Here is a 17,200-nt window from a genome sequence, read left to right as displayed (position 1 = left end):
ATCCCAGGACAAGCTAAATTTTGCTGTGAACATAAAACCACTCTAGGGGCGCCTGGGTGGCTCAGTCGTTAAGTGTCTGCCTTCGGCTCAGGTCATGATCCCAGGGTCCTGGGACAGAGCCCCGCATTGGGCTCCCTGCTCGGCGGGAGGCCTGCTTCTCCCTCTCCCACTCCCCCTGCTTGTGTTCCCTCTCTCGCTGTCTCTCTGTCAAATAAATAAATAAAATCTTTAATAAATAAATAAAACCACTCTAAAAAAAATTGTCTATATGAAAAAATCAAATTGCAGCATCTATACAGTAAATATCTGTAGTTGTTTGTTCAAATGGATATATGTGGGAAAAGTGATATTATATTTGGACCCGCAAATGCAAATTGGCCAACAGTCTGTGTCCCCCCTGCCCGAGTGATTTTTTTCCCCTTTTGGTTTTTTTTTTTTTTTTAAGATTTTATTTATTTATTTGACAGAGAGAGAGCAAGAGAGGGGACACAAGCAGGAACAGTGGGAGAGGGAGAAGCAGGCTCCCCGCTGAGCAGGGAGCCCGATGCGGGGCTCGATCCCAGGACCCTGAGACCATGACCTGAGCCGAAGGCAGATGCTTAATGACTGTGCCACCCAGGCGCCCCTCCCCTTCTGGTTATTTTTAAAAACCTTGTATTTGGAAATAATTACAGATTCACACAGTTACAGTCCTGATCATCTTTGAATCTTCTATTCCCGCTGGCTCACTCTTGTGGTTCCATCCTTTCTTTCCACATTTCTGTTATTCTCCATGATCTGTCTGACCCTGTCAATTTCAGAAGTTCCTACAGGTTTCAGCCTGTTGTTTCTGTTGATGCTTCATTTCCTTATGTTTGGCGATCTTTGTGAAGTGTTTTGGGTTGATCTTAACTTATGGATGGGCTGGAGACCTAAGCCGAGCTCACTTTTCTCTACAGGATTTGCTTTTGCTTCTACCAGGAGCACCACCACCCCAGCCTCTGCTCCTACCGAGGGTCTGAAGCTCAATCAAGGTGTCCCCCCTCTCACCTGGCATCACAGCGCTTGTTGCTCATGGTGGCTTGCTGGGGGCCCTTTAGAGACCTTGTCCCTCCCGGGAACCAGCCTGGGGAGGATTGAATTGCTATTTGCTTCTCCCTACCTTACTAGATTTGAGTTTTGAAGCAAGTGCATTAGCCTCACTCTGCCTCCTTTGCGAAATAAGATTAATCCCTACTTTTGCTGCTTTCTTATGGGGATTACAGATAATGACTGAAGGTTTGTTTTGTTTTGTTTTTTAAGTAGGCTCCAAGCCCAGCATGGAGCCCAACACAGGGCTTGAACTCACAGCCCTGAGATTAAGACCTGAACTGAGATCAAGAGTTGGACACTTAGGGGCGCCTGGGTGGCTCAGTCAGTGAAGCATCTGCCTTTGGCTCAGATCATGATCTCAGCTCCCTGCTCAGCGGAGAGTCTGCTTCTCTCTCTCCCCCTGCTGCTCCCCCTGCTTGTGTGCTCTCTTGCTCTCTCTCTCTGTCAAATAAATAAATCTTAAAAAAAAAAAAAAGAGTTGGACACTTAACCAACTAAGCCACCCAGGCGCCCCGAGAATGACTGAAGTTTTGAGTGAGAGCTTGACGCCCATCTGCTCTAAGGGCCCAGCCTTCCTGTCCAGCAGCCACCTCCCATCCCTACCCCTATGAGGAAGCCAGAAGTCAAACACAACACAAATGCTTTACTGGTTACAAAACATGAAAACCCAGGCCCCATGGGACTCAAGTGATGCCAGGGAGGTGGAAAAGACAGAGCAGTTGGTGAGCCCCGGCCCGTGGGCAAGTGACAGGGTCTCGGGCCCTTGCTGCAGGCTCCGTTCAGCTGGGTTCCACTTGTGGCAAAAGGCTGCTCTTCTGCTTGCAGCCCAGGGTTGGGCCCTGCCTGAGGACCCCAGGCCTGTGGGAAGTGTGGGCAGAAGGAAGAGGTGGCTGATGGCCATCCCTGAGGAGGTGGTGAGCAGCTCCCAGGTTGGAGCAGGTGGGTGAATGCCAGGCCAAGGGCCTCACAGACCCCTACCCAAAGTTCTGGCCTGGCCACCTGCCCCCCTTCAAGTACCCTCCATCCTGATGCCAGCCCTGGAAGAGAATACCTGAAGGCAAGAAAAGAAGGAGGCCCCTGCCAAAATTTCTTCGTCCTTTCGTGGCCAAGTGGGAGGAGCAGCTGAAACCCTTCCTTCAACTGAAGAAGCTCAGAGCAGAGGGAATGCTCACCAACTAGGACAGGATACCCATTAGGGGTTATGCACAAATCTGTCTAAAAAAATGTATCTGACCTCAAAACATCAGTCCGTCCCCCAGTTCAGCTGTGCCGGGCAAGAACCCAAGGGCAGCACTGAGAGCAGGCGCCTGGGGCTTGGGTTGGAGCTGCCTCTTTCCTGGGCCTGGCGGCCAGCCGCCCCCTTCCAAGAGGAAGCGAGGGCAGGATCTGGGTGGGGTGACGCCTATCTCCCAGGCTGCAGGTGGTGGTGGAGCTGCTCCGCCTGGATCTTCAGGCGCTGAAATTCTTCCTGAATGAAGTCAGTCAGAGCTTTGCGCATCTCCACCTGAGGGGAAGGACTGGGGCTGGCCTGCAGCCCTTGGGGAGCTTGGCCCAGGGGCCCTGGGAGGCTGAGGGTGCCGGAAATGGCTAAGACAGCTACAGAGTAGCCCAGGGAAGGGGGGAAGAGTGGCGTGGGGGAGAAAGACAACTCACAGCCGACTTGTTCTCCGCCCGGAGCCGTTCGAGCACAGGCAGAGCACTGAAGGGCTTCCCGATCAGCACGGTGATTTTCTGTAGGGAGACCAGCCACCATCCGGTGACAGAAACAGGGAGAGGGCCCACAGCCATGGTCCAACCACCCCAGAGAGCCAGAAGCCAAGTCCTGCCCCTAATTTGCTGCGTGCTCCCTCATGGCCACGCTCCCTCTTTAAAACGAGGTGGTCAGGCTCAGTGACATTCAAGTCCTGCAGTCCATGCTCTAGATGTTCTGTTCTGCTCAAACCCCACGGCTCACCCCCACCCAGCCTGATTTCTTTTGCTCTCCTTCTACCGGCCTTGGTGCCAGGAAGTCCCTCTCTCTGTTCCACTCAGTCCCCCTGTTGCAGCTTCAAGCTCAGCTCCTCCTGAATCTGGCCTCAGTAGTGCTGAGTGGGGGACACGAGGCAGATGGCAGACAAGACAGACAGAGGAGGGTCAGCAGCTCCTACCCACCTGTCCAAAGCGGGGGAAGTAGGGCGGGCTGTTAGGAAGGACATCATTCATTCCTGCAGCACAATGGACAGAGGCCAGGAAGCAGGCATGGGGTGGAGCAGGGCAGCCTGGGAAAAGATGAAGCCCCAGCCCCCGCCACCCCAGCTGCCCTCTCCCTGCCACCCAGTGGAAACCCTCCCAAACCTAGGGAAGCCCCCCCCCCCCCCGCCCTGCCCCCATCCCCAGGCTGCAGACTTGGCCCAAGAAGGATGCTCACCGACATGCCACAGTGGCAGAATGACGGGGTTGAGATGACACTCGGCAATGAGGCGTCCGATTCCTGCCCAGGGAGAGGCGGAAATGTTGGCACGAGCAAAGCTCCAGTGCCAGCCTATAGCAAAGCCAGCCCTGCCCGCTTCCAATTAAAACCAACTGCCCCGGTCCAGCTCCGCAAGGCAAGCCCTTGGTCGGCGCCTGCCTCCATCCTGCTACCACCGGCACACCCATCCCAGCCAGCCAAGCAGCAGTGCCTACCCCACTTAAAGCGTAGGAACTCAGAGCTCATGTTCACTTTCCCTGTTGAGAGAGAGGACAGAGGTAAGGCTCGGGAGCTGGGGGGGGGGTGTGCAACCCTGCCAACTCCACTGACCTTCTGGGAAGATGTGCACCCAGTCCCCGTGGTTGAGCTTTTCCAAAATGAAGTCCATTCCCTTCTGGTAGACGCCATCTCCTGCCGAGAAAAGGCCTGCACCATCAGTGCCCGTTCTCCCAGGGCTCCCTGCTTGCAACAGCTCAAGGACAACCTCATCCCCCACTGCACCGGCCACATGGACATCCTCCAATCACTGTCTCTGGGGACTCTGGCTGTACTGTGGCCCTCGACATGCTTTGTTCAATAATAACCTCTAAACCTCCAAGTACCTGTCACGTGCAAGGCGGCATCATTGTCTCCACGTGTCTCGAACTAAAATTCTGAACTGGCAATTCCTCCACCAGCCTCCAGCCCCACCTTCTGCCTGTCGGTCCCACCACCACCTCACCTGCTGAGCCACGGACACCGGCCGTACGCACCCTCGCAGACCCCTGGCTCTGCTCACCACTTTCCTTGCCCTCCCTTCCTCTTCGGCTCTTGGAGCCTTCTTTCTCCTTGGGATGCAGACGCACCGCCCCTGGGGCGAGCCTACCATCTGCTGCCCCTGGCCCAGAGGGCACTGCCTGGAGCAAACCACATCTTTCATGATTTCCAGCCCGCACCTGGGCCCCAGATCCTCGACAGCAGCCCTTTCCTGAGGTCTCAGACAGGCCAGTCCCCACAGCCATTCCTCACAGGCCTCCCGGCCCTGCCTGAGCCCTCAGCCTCCACCATCCCTCCCTCCTGCTGACCGCTTCGCCCCTCACGGGGCTCCCCCTGAAACTAGACTCTCATTACCTAAGCCTCTTGGGAAAGGGAGAACATTTGATGCAATACATGGTGTCACTGAGAGTTGGGAAAAACTCAAACTTGCTAGGCTGAAAAAAGGGGGAATGAATTGCCCCCAAGGCTAACACTCACCTTGGAGACACCTGGAGGCCATGACACTGGACCCAGGTGGCCTGGCACTTAGCAACAACACAGATACAGATGCCTAATGCTATGTGCTGGCTTTCAACTGGGAGTCCTGTGGAGACAATCTGTGACTACATGCAGTAAGAATCTCCTCAACCTTGTCCACATGGCGGACTGTGACAGACAGACTTATCAAGTAGGGGAGACCTATCATAAAGAGGAGGAGAAAGACACTGGGACTATCTCAGGTCAGTGCACCAAGAAATGGACTTTTAACCTGTTCTCTGCAAGGCCGAGTGTTTAGAAGGTGCTAGTGAGGCATCCAGGAGTCTCAACCCAAGCCAACCCAATGGGGCCCTGGCCCAGCAGCTCCCTCAGGGGCTGCAGTTAAGGGAGCAAGCAGCAGTCACCAGAGTTTCTCAGGGTATCATGAGAGCGGGGGCTTCCCTACCTGGGATAGCATTACCCGGTAGGAGGGGGGCTTCAGAGGGGTTGTCTCCAGCTCTGCTAAATCCTGCTAGTGCAACTGAGCCATCCAACTTGAAATCAAAATTACACTAAACTACAATGCTCCTAATTCTTTGGGACACAGCAAAAGCAGTTCTTTTCTTTCTTTTTTTTTTTTTTTAAGATTTAATTTATTTATTTATTTGAGAGAGAGAATGAGATAGAGAGAGAGAGCATGAGAGGGGGGAGGGTCAGAGGGAGAAGCAGGCTCCCTGCTGAGCAGGGAGCCCGATGCGGGACTCGATCCAGGGACTCCAGGATCATGACCTGAGCCGAAGGCAGTCACTTAACCAACTGAGCCACCCAGGTGCCCCGAGCAGTTCTAAGAAGGAAATTTATAGTGATACAGGCCTACCTCAAGAAACATGAAAAATCTCAAATAAACAATCTAACCTCACACCTAAAAGAACTAGAAAAAGAACAAAGCCCGAAGGTAGCAGAAAGAAGGAAATAATAATTAGATCAGAGTGGAAATACATGAAATAGACTTAAAAAATCAATGAAACCAAGAGCTGGTTCTTTGAAAAGATAAACAAAATTGATAAACCTGTAGCTAAGCTCATCAAGAAAAAGAGAGGACCCAAATAAAATCAGAAATGAAAGAGGAGAAAGAACTGATACCACAGATACACAAAGGATTATAAAAGAGTACCATGAAAAAGTATACAACAACAAACTGGACAACCTAAAAGAAATAGATACATGTTCAAAACAGAATCAGGAAGAAATAGAAAAGCTGAATAGGCTACTAGTAAATGATTATTTGAATCGGTAATCAAAAAACTCCCAACAAACAAAAGTCCAGGACCAGACGGATTCACAGGTGAATTCTGTCAAACATTTAAAGAAGAGTTAATACTTATTCTTCTCAAACTATTCCAAAAAATAGAAGAGGAAGGAAAGCTTCCAAATATATTCTATGAGGCCATCATTACCCTGATACCAAAAGTCAAAGACATTACAAAAAAGAGAACAAGACCAATATCCCCAATGAACACAGATGTAAAAACCCTCAACAAAATATTACCAAACTGAATTCAACAACACGTTAAAAGGATCATTCACCACAATTGAGTGGGATTTATTCAAGGGATGCAAGGATGGTTCAATACCTACAAATCAATCAATGCTATAGACCCCATTAACAAAATGAAGGATAACAATCATACAATCATCTCAATAGATGCAGAAAAAGCATTTGACAAAATTCAACAACTGTTCATGATAAAAACTCCCAACAAAATGGGTTTAGAGAGAACATAACTCAACATAATAAAGGCCATATATGACAAACCACAGCTAACATCATGCTCAAAGGTGAAAAACTGAGAGATTTTCCTCTAAGATTAGGAACAAGATGAACAAGATTAGGAACAACGGTCCACTCTTGCCATTTTTATTCAACATCGTACTGGAAATCCTAGCCACAGCAATCAGAGAAGAAAAAGAAATAAGAGGGGGGCCTGGGTGGCTCAGTTGGTTAAGCATCTGCCTTTGGCTCAGGTCATGATCTCAGGGTCCTGGGATCAAGCCCCACGTCAGGCTCTCTGCTCAGCGGGGAGTCTGCTTCTCCCTCTCACTCTCCCTCTGTGCTTTCCCTCTCTCTTTCAAATAAATAAATAAAATCTTAAAAAAAAGAAAAAGAAATAAGAGGTATCCATGTTGGTGAGGCAGGAGTTAAGCTGTCTCTATTTGCAGATGACATGATACTACACATGGAAAACTCTGAAGACTCCACCAAAAAGCTATTAGAAGTAATAAATGAATTCAATAACATTGCAGGATACAAAATTAACATACAGATGGGGTGCCTGAGTGGCTCAGTTGGTTAAGCATCTGCCTTCAGCTCAGGTCATGATCTCAGGGTCCTGGGATCGAGCCCCACATCAGGCTCCCTGCTCAGTGAGGAGTCTGCTTCTCCCCCTCCCTCTGCCTCTGCCCCTCCCCTCTAGCCTCATCCACTGAGCCACGGACACCTGCAGTATATACCCTCGCAGACCCCTGGCTCTGCTCACCACTTTCTCGTGCTCTCTCTCCTTCTCTCTCAAATAAATAAATAAAATCTTTAAAAAAAATTAACATATAGGGGCGCCTGGGTGGCTCAGTCAATAAGCATCTGCCTTCAGCTCAGGTCATGGTCTCGGGGTCCTGGGATCAAGCCCCGCACTGGGCTCCTTGCTCAGCGGGAAGCCTGCTTCTCCCTCTCCCACTCCCCCTACTTGTGTTCCCTCTCTCACTGTGTCTCTCTCTGTCAAATAAATAAAATCTTTAAAAAAATAAAATAAAAAATTAACATATAGAATCTGTTGCATTTCTATACACTAATAACAAAACAGCAAAAAGAGAAATTAAGAAAACAATTTCCATTTACAATTGCACCAAAAAGAACAAAACACCTAGGAATAAACTTAACCAAGGAGGTGGAAGACCTGCACTCTGAAAACTATAAAACACTGATGAGAGAAATTGATGATAACACAAACAAATGGAGAGATATTCCATGCTCATGGACTGGAAGAATATTGTTAAAACATGCACATGACCCAAAGCAATCTACAGATTCAATGCAATCCCTATCAAACTACCAACGGCATTTTTCACAGAACTAGAGCAAATAATCCTAAAATTTGTATGAAACCACAAAAGACACCAAACAGCCAAAGTAATCTTGAAAAGGAAGAACAAAGCTGGAGGTATCACAATCCCAAATTTCAAGAGATACTGCAAAGCTGTAGTAATCAGAGCAGTATGGTACTGGCACAAAAAGACACATGGATCAATGGAACAGGATAGAGAACCCAGAAATCAATCCACACTTCCATGATCAGTTAATCTACAACAAAGAAGGCAAGAATATTCAATGGGGAAAAGACCGTCTCTTCAACAAACAGTGCTGGGAAACCTGGATAGCCACATGCAAAAGAATGAAACTGGACCACTTTCTATCACCATCACAAAAACAAACTCAAAATGGATGAAAGACCTAAATGTAAGGCCTGAAACCATAAAACTCCTAGAAGAAAACATAGGCAGTAATCTCCTTTTTTTTTTTTTTTTAGATTTTATTTATTTATTTGAGAGAGAGAATGAGATAGAGCATGAGAGGGGGAAGGGTCAGAGGGAGAAGCAGACTCCCTGCTCAGCAGGGAGCGCGACGCAGGACTCGATCCCGGGACTCCAGGATCATGACCTGAGCCGAAGGCAGTCGCTTAAACAACTGAGCCACCCAGGCGCCCCAGGCAGTAATCTCTTTGACATTGGCCTTAGCAACATTTTTCTAGATATGTCTCCTCAGGCAAAGGAAACAAAAGCAAAAATAAATATTGGGACTCATCAAAATAAAAAGCTTTTTGCACAGCACAGCAAAGGAAAACATCAACAAAACAAACAGGCAACCTACTGAATGGGAGAAGATATTTGCAAATGGTATTTCCAATCAAGGGTTGATATCCAAATATCCAAACTATATAAAGAACTTATACAACTCAACACCAAAAGCCCAAATAATCCAATTAAAAAACCTAAACAGAATTTCTCCAAAGAAGACATATAGATGGCTAATAGACACATGAAAAGATGCTCAACATCACTCACCATCAGGGAAATGCAAATCAAAACCACCATGAGATAGCACCTCCCACCTCTCAGAATGGCTAGTATCAAAAAGACAGGAAATAACAAATGTTAGCAAGCATGTGGAGAAAAAGGAACGCTTGTACACTGTTGGTGGGAATGTAAACTAGTGTAGCCGATGTGGAAAATAGTATGGAGGTTGCTCAAAAAATTAAAAATAAAAATAGCATATGATCCAATAATTCCATGACTGGGTATTTACCCAAAGAAAACAAAAACACTAATTCAAAAAGATATATGCAGGGGTGTCTGGGTGGCTCAGTTAGTTCAGCATCTGCCTTCAGCTCAGGTCATAATCTTGGGGTCCTGGGATTGAGCCCCACATCAGGCTCCATGCTCAGTGGGAAGTCTGCTTCTCCCTCTCCCTCTGCCTACGCCCCTGCTTGTTCTCTCTCTCAAATAAATTCTTTAAAAAAAAAAAAAAAAGATATATGCACCCGTATGTTTATTGCAGCTTTACAATAGCCAAGATATGGAACCAAGCCATGTGTCCATCGATAGATGAATGAATAAAGATGTGGTGTATACACACACACACACACAGAAAATTACTCAGCTATTAAAAAGGATGAGATCTTGGGCGCCTGGGTGGCTCAGTCAGTTGAGCGTCTGCCTTCGGTTCAGGTCATGATCCCAGGGTTCTGGGATCGAGCCCCGCATCGGGTTCCCTGCTCTGCGGGGAGCCTGCTTATCCCTCTCCCACTCCCCCTGCTTGTGTTCCCTCTCTTGCTGTGTCTCTCTCTGTCAAATAAATAAATAAAATCTTTAAAAAAAAAAAAAAAGGATGTGATCTTAGGGGCGCCCGGCTGACTCAGTCAGTAGAGCATGCAACTCTTGATCTCAGGTTTTGAGTCCAAGCACGGAGCCTACGTAAAAAGTAAATAAATAAATAAATTAATTAATTAATTAATTAATAGGGGCGCCTGGGTGGCTCAGTTGGTTAAGCGACTGCCTTCGGTTCAGGTCATGATCCTAGAGTCCCAGGATCGAGTCCCCCATCGGGCTCCCTGCTCAGCAGGGAGACTGCTTCTGCTTCTGACCCTCTCTCTTCTCGTATTCTCTCATTCTCAGATAAATAAATAAAATCTTTAATAAATAAATAAATAAATAAGGGGTATCTGGGTGGTTCAGTCGTTAAGCGTCTGCCTTCGGCTCAGGTCACGATCCCAGGGTCCTGGGATCAAGTTCCACATGGGGCTCCCTGCTCAGCAGAGAGCCTGCTTCCTCTATCTGCCGCTCCCCCACTTGTGCGCGCATGCTCTCTCTCTCACAAATAAATAAAATAAATTTTATTTGAGAGAGAGAGAGAGGGAGCACAAGCAGGGAGAGGGGCAGAGAGAGAAGCAGACTCCCCACTGAGCAGAGAGCTCCAAGAGATTCTCTCTCCCTCTGGCCCTCTCCACCTTAAAAAAAGTGAAAAAAGAATGAGATCTTGCCATCTGCAGCAACATGGATGGACCTACAGGGTATTATGCTAAGTGAAATAAATCAGAGAAAAACAAATACCATATGATTTCACTTATATGTGGAATATCAAAATCAAAACAAGTAACAGAAATAGACCCACAAATACAGAGAACAAATTGATGGTTGCCAGAGCAGCAGGGGTTTGGGGATGGGCAAAATGGGTGAAGGACAGCGGGACATACAGGCTCCCAGTTATGGAATGAATACGTCACATGGATGGAAAGTACAGCATAGGGAATACAGTGCTGTACAGCGACAGCATAACGTACAGAGCTGTCAATCACTATGTTGTGCACCTGAAACCAATGCAACTTCGTGTGCCAACTGTACTTTAATAAAAAAAAAAAAAAAAAAAGTGGGGCGCCTGGGTGGCTAAGTCATTGAGCGTCTGCCTTCGGCTCGGGTCATGATCCCAGGGTCCTGGGATCGAGCCCCGCGTCGGGCTCTCTGCTCTGTGGGAAGCCTGCTTCTCCCTCTCCCGCTCCCCCTGCTCGTGTTCCCGCTCTCACTGTGTCTCTCTCTGTCAAATAAATAAATAAAATCTTAAAAAAAACAAAGGGAAAAAATACTACTACCATGATTTTGGAACAACACATGAATATTTAGCTTTTGCAAATGGTATTTCTACTCACTTGTATAGCTTGTACAAGATCACTTTGATACTTCATGTCATATCGTAAGGCCTACCCTTGGGGGGGAAATGGAATATTTTGGAACATAGAAGCCAAGTATGTCAGATACTTCCTTTAACACGTTGTTATATCTTTGCTGCATGTCATGTATGTTGATAAATAGCTTTTCCCTGCCCACTTTCTCTCACTGAAGGTGCTTAGAATTAAGATTTTGTTTTGTTTTGTTTTTTTAAAGATTTTATCCATTTATTTGAGAGAGAGAGAATGAGAGAGAGCACATGAGAGGGGGGAGGGTCAGAGGGAGAAGCAGACTCCCCGCCGAGCAGGGAGCCCGATGCAGGGCTCGACCCAGGGACTCCAGGACAGCCGAAGGCAGTCGCTCAACCACCCAGGCGCCCTTGTTTTTGTTTTTTAAAGATTTTATTTATTTGTCAGAGAGGGAACACAAGCAGGGGGAGCGGCAGGCAGAGGGAGAAGCAGGCTCCCCACCGAGCAAGGAGCCCGATGCAGGACTAGATCCCAGGACCCCGGGATCATGACCTGAGCCAAAGGCAGACGCCTAACTAACTGAGCCACCCAGGCGTCCCTTGTTTTCTGTTTTTAACTGTACAGTAAAACTTAGATGCAGATCAAAAAGAAGAACAAGACAAGAAGTTGACACGGAGGGTGGCTCAGTCGGAGGAACATGTGACTCGATCTCGGGGTCATGAGTTCGACACCCCGCTAAAAAAATAAATAAACTTTAAAAATAAATTTTAGGGGCGCCTGGGTGGCTCAGTCGGTTAAGCGACTGCCTTCGGCTCAGGTCATGATCCTGGAGTCCCGGGATCGAGTCCCGCATCGGGCTCCCTGCTCGGCAGGGAGCCTGCTTCTCCCTCTGACCCTCCCCCCTCTCATGTGCTCTCTCTCTCCTCTCATCCTCTCTCTCAAATAAATAAATAAAATCTTTAAAAAAAATAAAATAAATTTTAAAAACTTAAAAAAAAAAAAAAGAAGTGGACATGGAAGGCCTCTGTGTGAGGTTGCAGAAGGGAGGAACTGAGACTCAGGAACCTGAGCAGAGTCCCCATCTCTCAGAGTGGGGTGCGATAAACACTGCCATAGTCACTAGCCACAACACTTGTAGCTTCTGCTTATGTTTTAGAGAAATGAAATAGCCTTCAAATGCAGCAAGAAGTGAAAGCGTTCAAGGCTGTTGTCTCCAAGGAGGAGATCTGAGGATCTGGAGGGGTAGGCACTGCAGCTTTTCATTAAAAGCCCTCCATTTTTTGAGGTTACTTTATTACACTTCATCATGTTTTACTTTGACCAAGTAGAATAAGAACCTCTCCCTTGACCTCTGACAGCCTTTGGTTACCTCCTCCTCTCTCTTCCTCCTCACAGCTGAACTTCTGGGAGGAGTGGACATCCCTGCTATCTCCACTCCCTCCTGCCCCTGACACCTCCTGCGGCTGCCACTTCACAGAAATGGCTTCTCCGGCGCCAAGGGGCCCTGCTTTGCTTCCTTCCTCTCTGGCCGTTGCTTCCTGCTGCCTTGGTGGCCTGCGTCTCTGTTTCCGCCCTGAGGTGCTGTCCTGGCTCCTGCTCTCCATCCACTCTCCCTCTCTGCAATCTTACCTCTACTTCTGTGACTTTGTTAGTGGTTGAGTCCCTAATATATTCCTGACTGCTCTTTTGAGTTCCAGAACTGCACATCCCACTGCCTCTGGGACTGCTCCCCTCCTCAGGTGACAGGCTGTTAGATGAAACATGTGCAAAACAGAATTCACCTCCCCTCCCAACCCCCACACTGCTTTCCCTTCATCTCATCCTCACAGTGGCTCAGTGTCATCAGATGTCACCTAGTGTCATCTTCAAGCTATCTTTTCCTTACCCTTTCCCACACCCAATCTATCAACAAGTCCTGTCAACTCTGCCTGCAGAGCAGGCCCCTTCTCCAGCTCCCCACAGCGGCCTCCAGAGGCCCAGCTACAATCCTCTGCTGCCAGAATTACTGAGACAGCCCCTAACTGGGCTCCCTGCCTCCACTGGGCTCTGCTCCCATCCACCAGCCATGCTGCAGCCAGGAAGCTCTCTCTCTCTGAACCACAGACGGAAGCACATCACTGCCCTGATGAGGGAACAGAGTCCACAGTTCTTACCATGATTATTCGAGAACCTTCACATTTGGCCTGCAACCTACATCGTCTACCTTTATCGCTTACCTCTTCAGTGCCTGGCATGTGGTTCCTGTGTCTCGAATGCCTTTCCTTTCGTACTCCGCCTAGAAAATATTGTACTTCCCCAGAGGAAAGAGCAACCTGGATTCAAATCCTGGCTTTGCCACCTCTCACCCCATGACCTCGGACCAGTGGCTTAGTTCCTCCAATCCCCTTTATCTGGAGAATGGGGATCAAAATGGTCCCTACCTCCTGAGGCTCTCGAGAGGTGCTGAGTAGTCACCCAGTGTCACACCCTCACCCCACAAGCCTGTTTTCCCAAACTCTGCAGCTTCCAGCACATGCCACCACCACCACAGACCAATGACACCACACTGCCATCAGTGAGTCACCAATGCCTCCTTGACTTCTAATGCAAAAGTCCCAGGTTCACACAGCCTTCAGGCAGTCCCAGGAACTGAGTGCTCTCCACGAGGCCCTCACTCCCCCAGCCGCCATGCCATGCAACTGGGACACACACCGGTGGGGCAGTGGCCCCTGGCTCCCTTTGTGCCCAGGCTCCATGTCCCACCTGGTCTCTCCACTCCCAGTACTGCTCAGCCAGAAGCACTAGCCACCAGTCCCCGCTCCGAAGAAAACCAGAGAAGGCCACAGAAGTGCCTCCCTGCGTTCACTCGCCCACGAGCCCCTTCTTGGAGGATCAGCTCACCTCGGCACACGGGCACACACTTGCCCAAGCTGAAAAAGCGGGAGTGCAGCTCTTTGGTGAAGCAGATGTCTGCAGCCGCAGGGGTCCTGAAGTAGGGACAGATGCAGTCATCCCTGCCTCCCCTGCACCCTAATTCCCTGCCCTCCCCGCAACAGGATGCCTGACATTGTCGGCAATGTGGAAAGGAGGCACAGGAGGGCCTGTGGAACCCCACCCCGTGCCCTGCCTGTACTGCTGGACGCCGCCTCCTGGGCAGAGCAGGAGGAGGGCAAATCTGGGCAGAGACGGGTGAGGCCTGCCAGGCCCACTGCGAGGGGCCCATTCCTCCTCACCAACGCATCAACTTCAGGTTCCAGATGTGGCGGAGTTTCAGGATCCCTAGAGAAGGAAACGCTTCATGCCCCAGCTTGCCTGGTCCCTAGGGAGCATCTTTTTCTGTCACCCAGTTTCCGAGAATGAGGAGCGGGGGCAGCAGCACTACCATTTCCCTATGGCTGAAAGGAGCATCTTCCAGTCCCTTCGGCTGGACCCCATGTGGTCCCTGGCTTCTCCCTCTCTCCCATCCCCACCCATATCTTATTGGTCCCCACATCTGGCCTGCCTACCTCCCTGATATCTTTTGCCACTGCCTATCCTTCTACACCTCTCCCTCCACTGTTACTGCCCCCAACCCAGTCCAGGTTACCGAATGGCTCTGAAAGCTCCTTCCTGGCCTCCTGGTATCTGCCTGTGGCACTCTACAGGCCCTTCTCTGCCCAGTGGCCAGGGTGGGCTCTGAAAGGCTCCGATCTGACCAACTGGCTTCCCATGAGCTCTACCACAGTCTAACCTCCTGAATTCGTCAATAAAAGCCCTGGGCACCCCTCTACCCCGCCATCTGGGTTACTGGAGCCAAGCCACTCCCTGTGAAGTCAGCAGAGCAGGAACTTCTAGGTGGTGAAGTGGGCTCCCAAATGAGGCTGGTTAAAGGGTACAAACTCAGCCTGGGGCAAACCTGGAACCAGGACACACGTCTCCCAGCCTCTAGCCCAGACCTTCCTTGACCAGATACCCTATGATTCTCGGATCTGTTTCAGTACTCTGTGGGACCTTCAACAGTTTAGAGAATGGAGGGTTCCACAGGCCTGATGCATCAAAGTAAAGCAGCCATCAATCAGACTTTGCCCTGCAGCTGTTTCCTCACCCCCTCGGTCCCTCCAAATTTCTGAGGCCCTTGCCAAGTTATTTTCTGAGAGGATACTGAAGGGGCCACAAATCCTATTTTAATCCTTGGGGCAGGACACCCCAGAAACAGGAGTGCCAGGGATTTGTAGAGAGCCCAGTGAGAAGTCAGTTTGTTCTACTTCTGTCTGGCCCCCTCCCGGCTTCTCTCCATGCCTCCCTGTGCCCATAACCCTGGTGCCAGGTACCCCAGAGATGAGGGTCATCCATGCAGGACTGGTGATTGGAGACAGTGATGAGGGGCGTGGCTGGGCCTCGGTTCTCGATGAGCTCGTACAGCACCTCCTTGTTGTGGACGGTGAGGTGGTTCATGTACTCTGGGGCGAGAGACGGACTGTGGGGAGAGGTCTTGGCCTCATTCTCCCTGGGTCCCAGGGCTCCCCCCAGCCAAACTAGCCCCTACCCACGCCCACAACCCCAAATCCCAACTCCGGCTGGGCGTGGAGAGCCGTGGCCGACTCTGCCTCGGCTTCGGGCCCACTCACTGGTCCAGAAGCAGCTGTAGGTGCCCACGAGGCCCATGACGACGCTGCTGGCCAGAGTCCAGGTGAACGGCGGCACGGCGGGGAACGGCCATTTCACACGCAGGGGCATCTCCGCCGCCCAGACCGAGCTCCCCCGCTCCCCCCAGGCAGCCCGGCGCTTCCCCTGCCACGGGGCAGCCTGTGGGGCCGCTCTAGGTTTGTGTCCTCAACCGCTGGAGAACTGGGTCCCCGGCAGGCCCGCGCCACAGACGGGCTCCGCTCGACAGGGGACTCGACCAAGGTCACCTCGCAGGTCAGGCCAGAGCCGGGCCGGCCCCCGCTCTCTCGCCACAGACGAGCCGCCACCGAGGTCAGGAGTCGGGGTTCGCAGTGAGAAGCGGGAGAGGCCGGCGGTGGCAGCCAGGGGGCCCCGGGGCCCCGCCGGAAACCGAGCCAGCGACGGCGGCCGGCTCCCAGCGGCCTGTCGCAAAATGCTCTCAGGCCGCTTGACGGCAGCAGGGGCGGGCCCTTGGGCCGGGTGGCCCCGCCCCGCCGGTCCCGCCTCGCTCCCGCGCAGAAGCAGGTTCCCGGCCGCTGGCGGCTACGCGTCCTTTGTATCTCCTTAATTCGTCCCCAGAAAAGTCTCTATAGGTAACTTGGGCTAGGCAGAACAATTACCTGACACCACTAAAGGTTGGAGCTGACGGGGCACTTTTATTTTTTATTTTTTATTTTTTTATTTTTTTAAAGATTTATTTATTTATTTGACAGAGAGAGAGACAGCGAGAGAGGGAACACAAGCAGGGGGAGCGGGAGAGGGAGAAGCAGGCTTCCCGCCGAGCAGGGAGCCCGATGCGGGGCTCGATCCCGGGACCCTGGGACCATGACCTGAGCCGAAGGCAGACGCTTAACGACTGAGCCACCCAGGCGCCCCCGGGGCACTTTTATTTAGTTTTTTTTCCCCTTTGCTTTTTATTGAGGCAAAATTCGTAAAACGGAATTAGCCGTTTTGTAATATTTTGTAGCATTTTATATTCTATACCATATTTTACGTATATAACCTGTTATATGTTACCTTATGTAATTGTTACATAATTTCAGCACACAATTTTACAGTTACAATATTACAGATATGTACAATATGTGTATATATATGTAACATGTAATGTGTGATGTAATGTATATGTAGCAACATATGCCAAATAATAAAAAGATACTATGTATAATATAGTATTTTCCGTCATTTAGTACATTTCCAGTGTTCTCAACCACCACCTCTATTTCCCTGAAACATGTTATCACCGCAGAAGAAAGCCTTGTATCGGTTAAGCAGTCTGTTTATTTTTCTTCTTATCCTTCTCCTCCTCCTCCTCCTTCTTTTTTATTTAAGTAATCTCTACGCCCAACGTGGGGCTTGAACTCAGAATGCTGAATTCAAGGGTCGCATGCCCTACTGACTGAGCCAGCCAGGCGACCCTAGAAACAATTTTTTTTTTTAATCGATACAATTGTGCTTCAAAAATAATAAATAGGGGCGCCTGGCTGGCTCACTTGGGGTCTCCAGAGGGCGCAGGAGTGTGCAGCCACACTGGCAGCTGGCCTGAGGACATGGAGAGGAGGCTCTTGTCCTCGGGGGAGCCCCCAGGCTCGCCGCAGGGCTC

The 17,200-nt window shown here is 50.0% G+C and overlaps 1 protein-coding gene across 16 annotated transcripts; it reads right to left on the bottom strand.

Annotated features, from left to right (window-relative positions):
- Positions 1-1,547: 1,547 nt before the first annotated feature.
- Positions 1,548-16,020, bottom strand: TAFAZZIN (tafazzin, phospholipid-lysophospholipid transacylase). 16 transcript variants are annotated; one of them, XR_010406285.1, is made up of 11 exons: positions 15,561-16,018; positions 15,264-15,392; positions 14,187-14,232; positions 13,855-13,940; positions 3,851-3,931; positions 3,736-3,777; positions 3,479-3,541; positions 3,223-3,329; positions 2,725-2,802; positions 2,123-2,246; positions 1,695-1,929 (listed from the first exon to the last, which is right to left on the bottom strand). XR_010406285.1 is itself a non-coding variant. In XM_064574749.1 (10 exons), exons 1-10 carry the CDS (start codon positions 15,667-15,669, stop codon positions 1,630-1,632), a joined length of 1,041 nt encoding a protein of 346 aa, XP_064430819.1. In that variant the 5' UTR covers positions 15,670-16,020; the 3' UTR covers positions 1,548-1,629. The 16 variants fall into 16 exon arrangements, 15 of the variants coding, with proteins under 15 accessions (XP_064430819.1, XP_054365602.1, XP_054365600.1 ...); XM_064574749.1 differs by lacking the exon at positions 2,123-2,246 and having other exon boundaries at positions 1,548-1,929; positions 15,561-16,020; XM_064574751.1 differs by lacking the exon at positions 2,123-2,246 and having other exon boundaries at positions 1,573-1,929; positions 3,223-3,275; positions 15,561-16,016.
- Positions 16,021-17,200: the final 1,180 nt, after the last annotated feature.

The sequence above is a fragment of the Mirounga angustirostris genome, unplaced genomic scaffold (assembly GCF_029215605.1).
Source record: "Mirounga angustirostris isolate CCGP_5_RB_7025 unplaced genomic scaffold, mMirAng1.0.hap1 SCAF_11, whole genome shotgun sequence".
NCBI classification, from domain to species: Eukaryota; Metazoa; Chordata; class Mammalia; order Carnivora; family Phocidae; genus Mirounga; species Mirounga angustirostris.
Note: the sequence above shows the minus strand (reverse complement) of the source record. Positions and strands in the feature narration are given on the sequence as shown.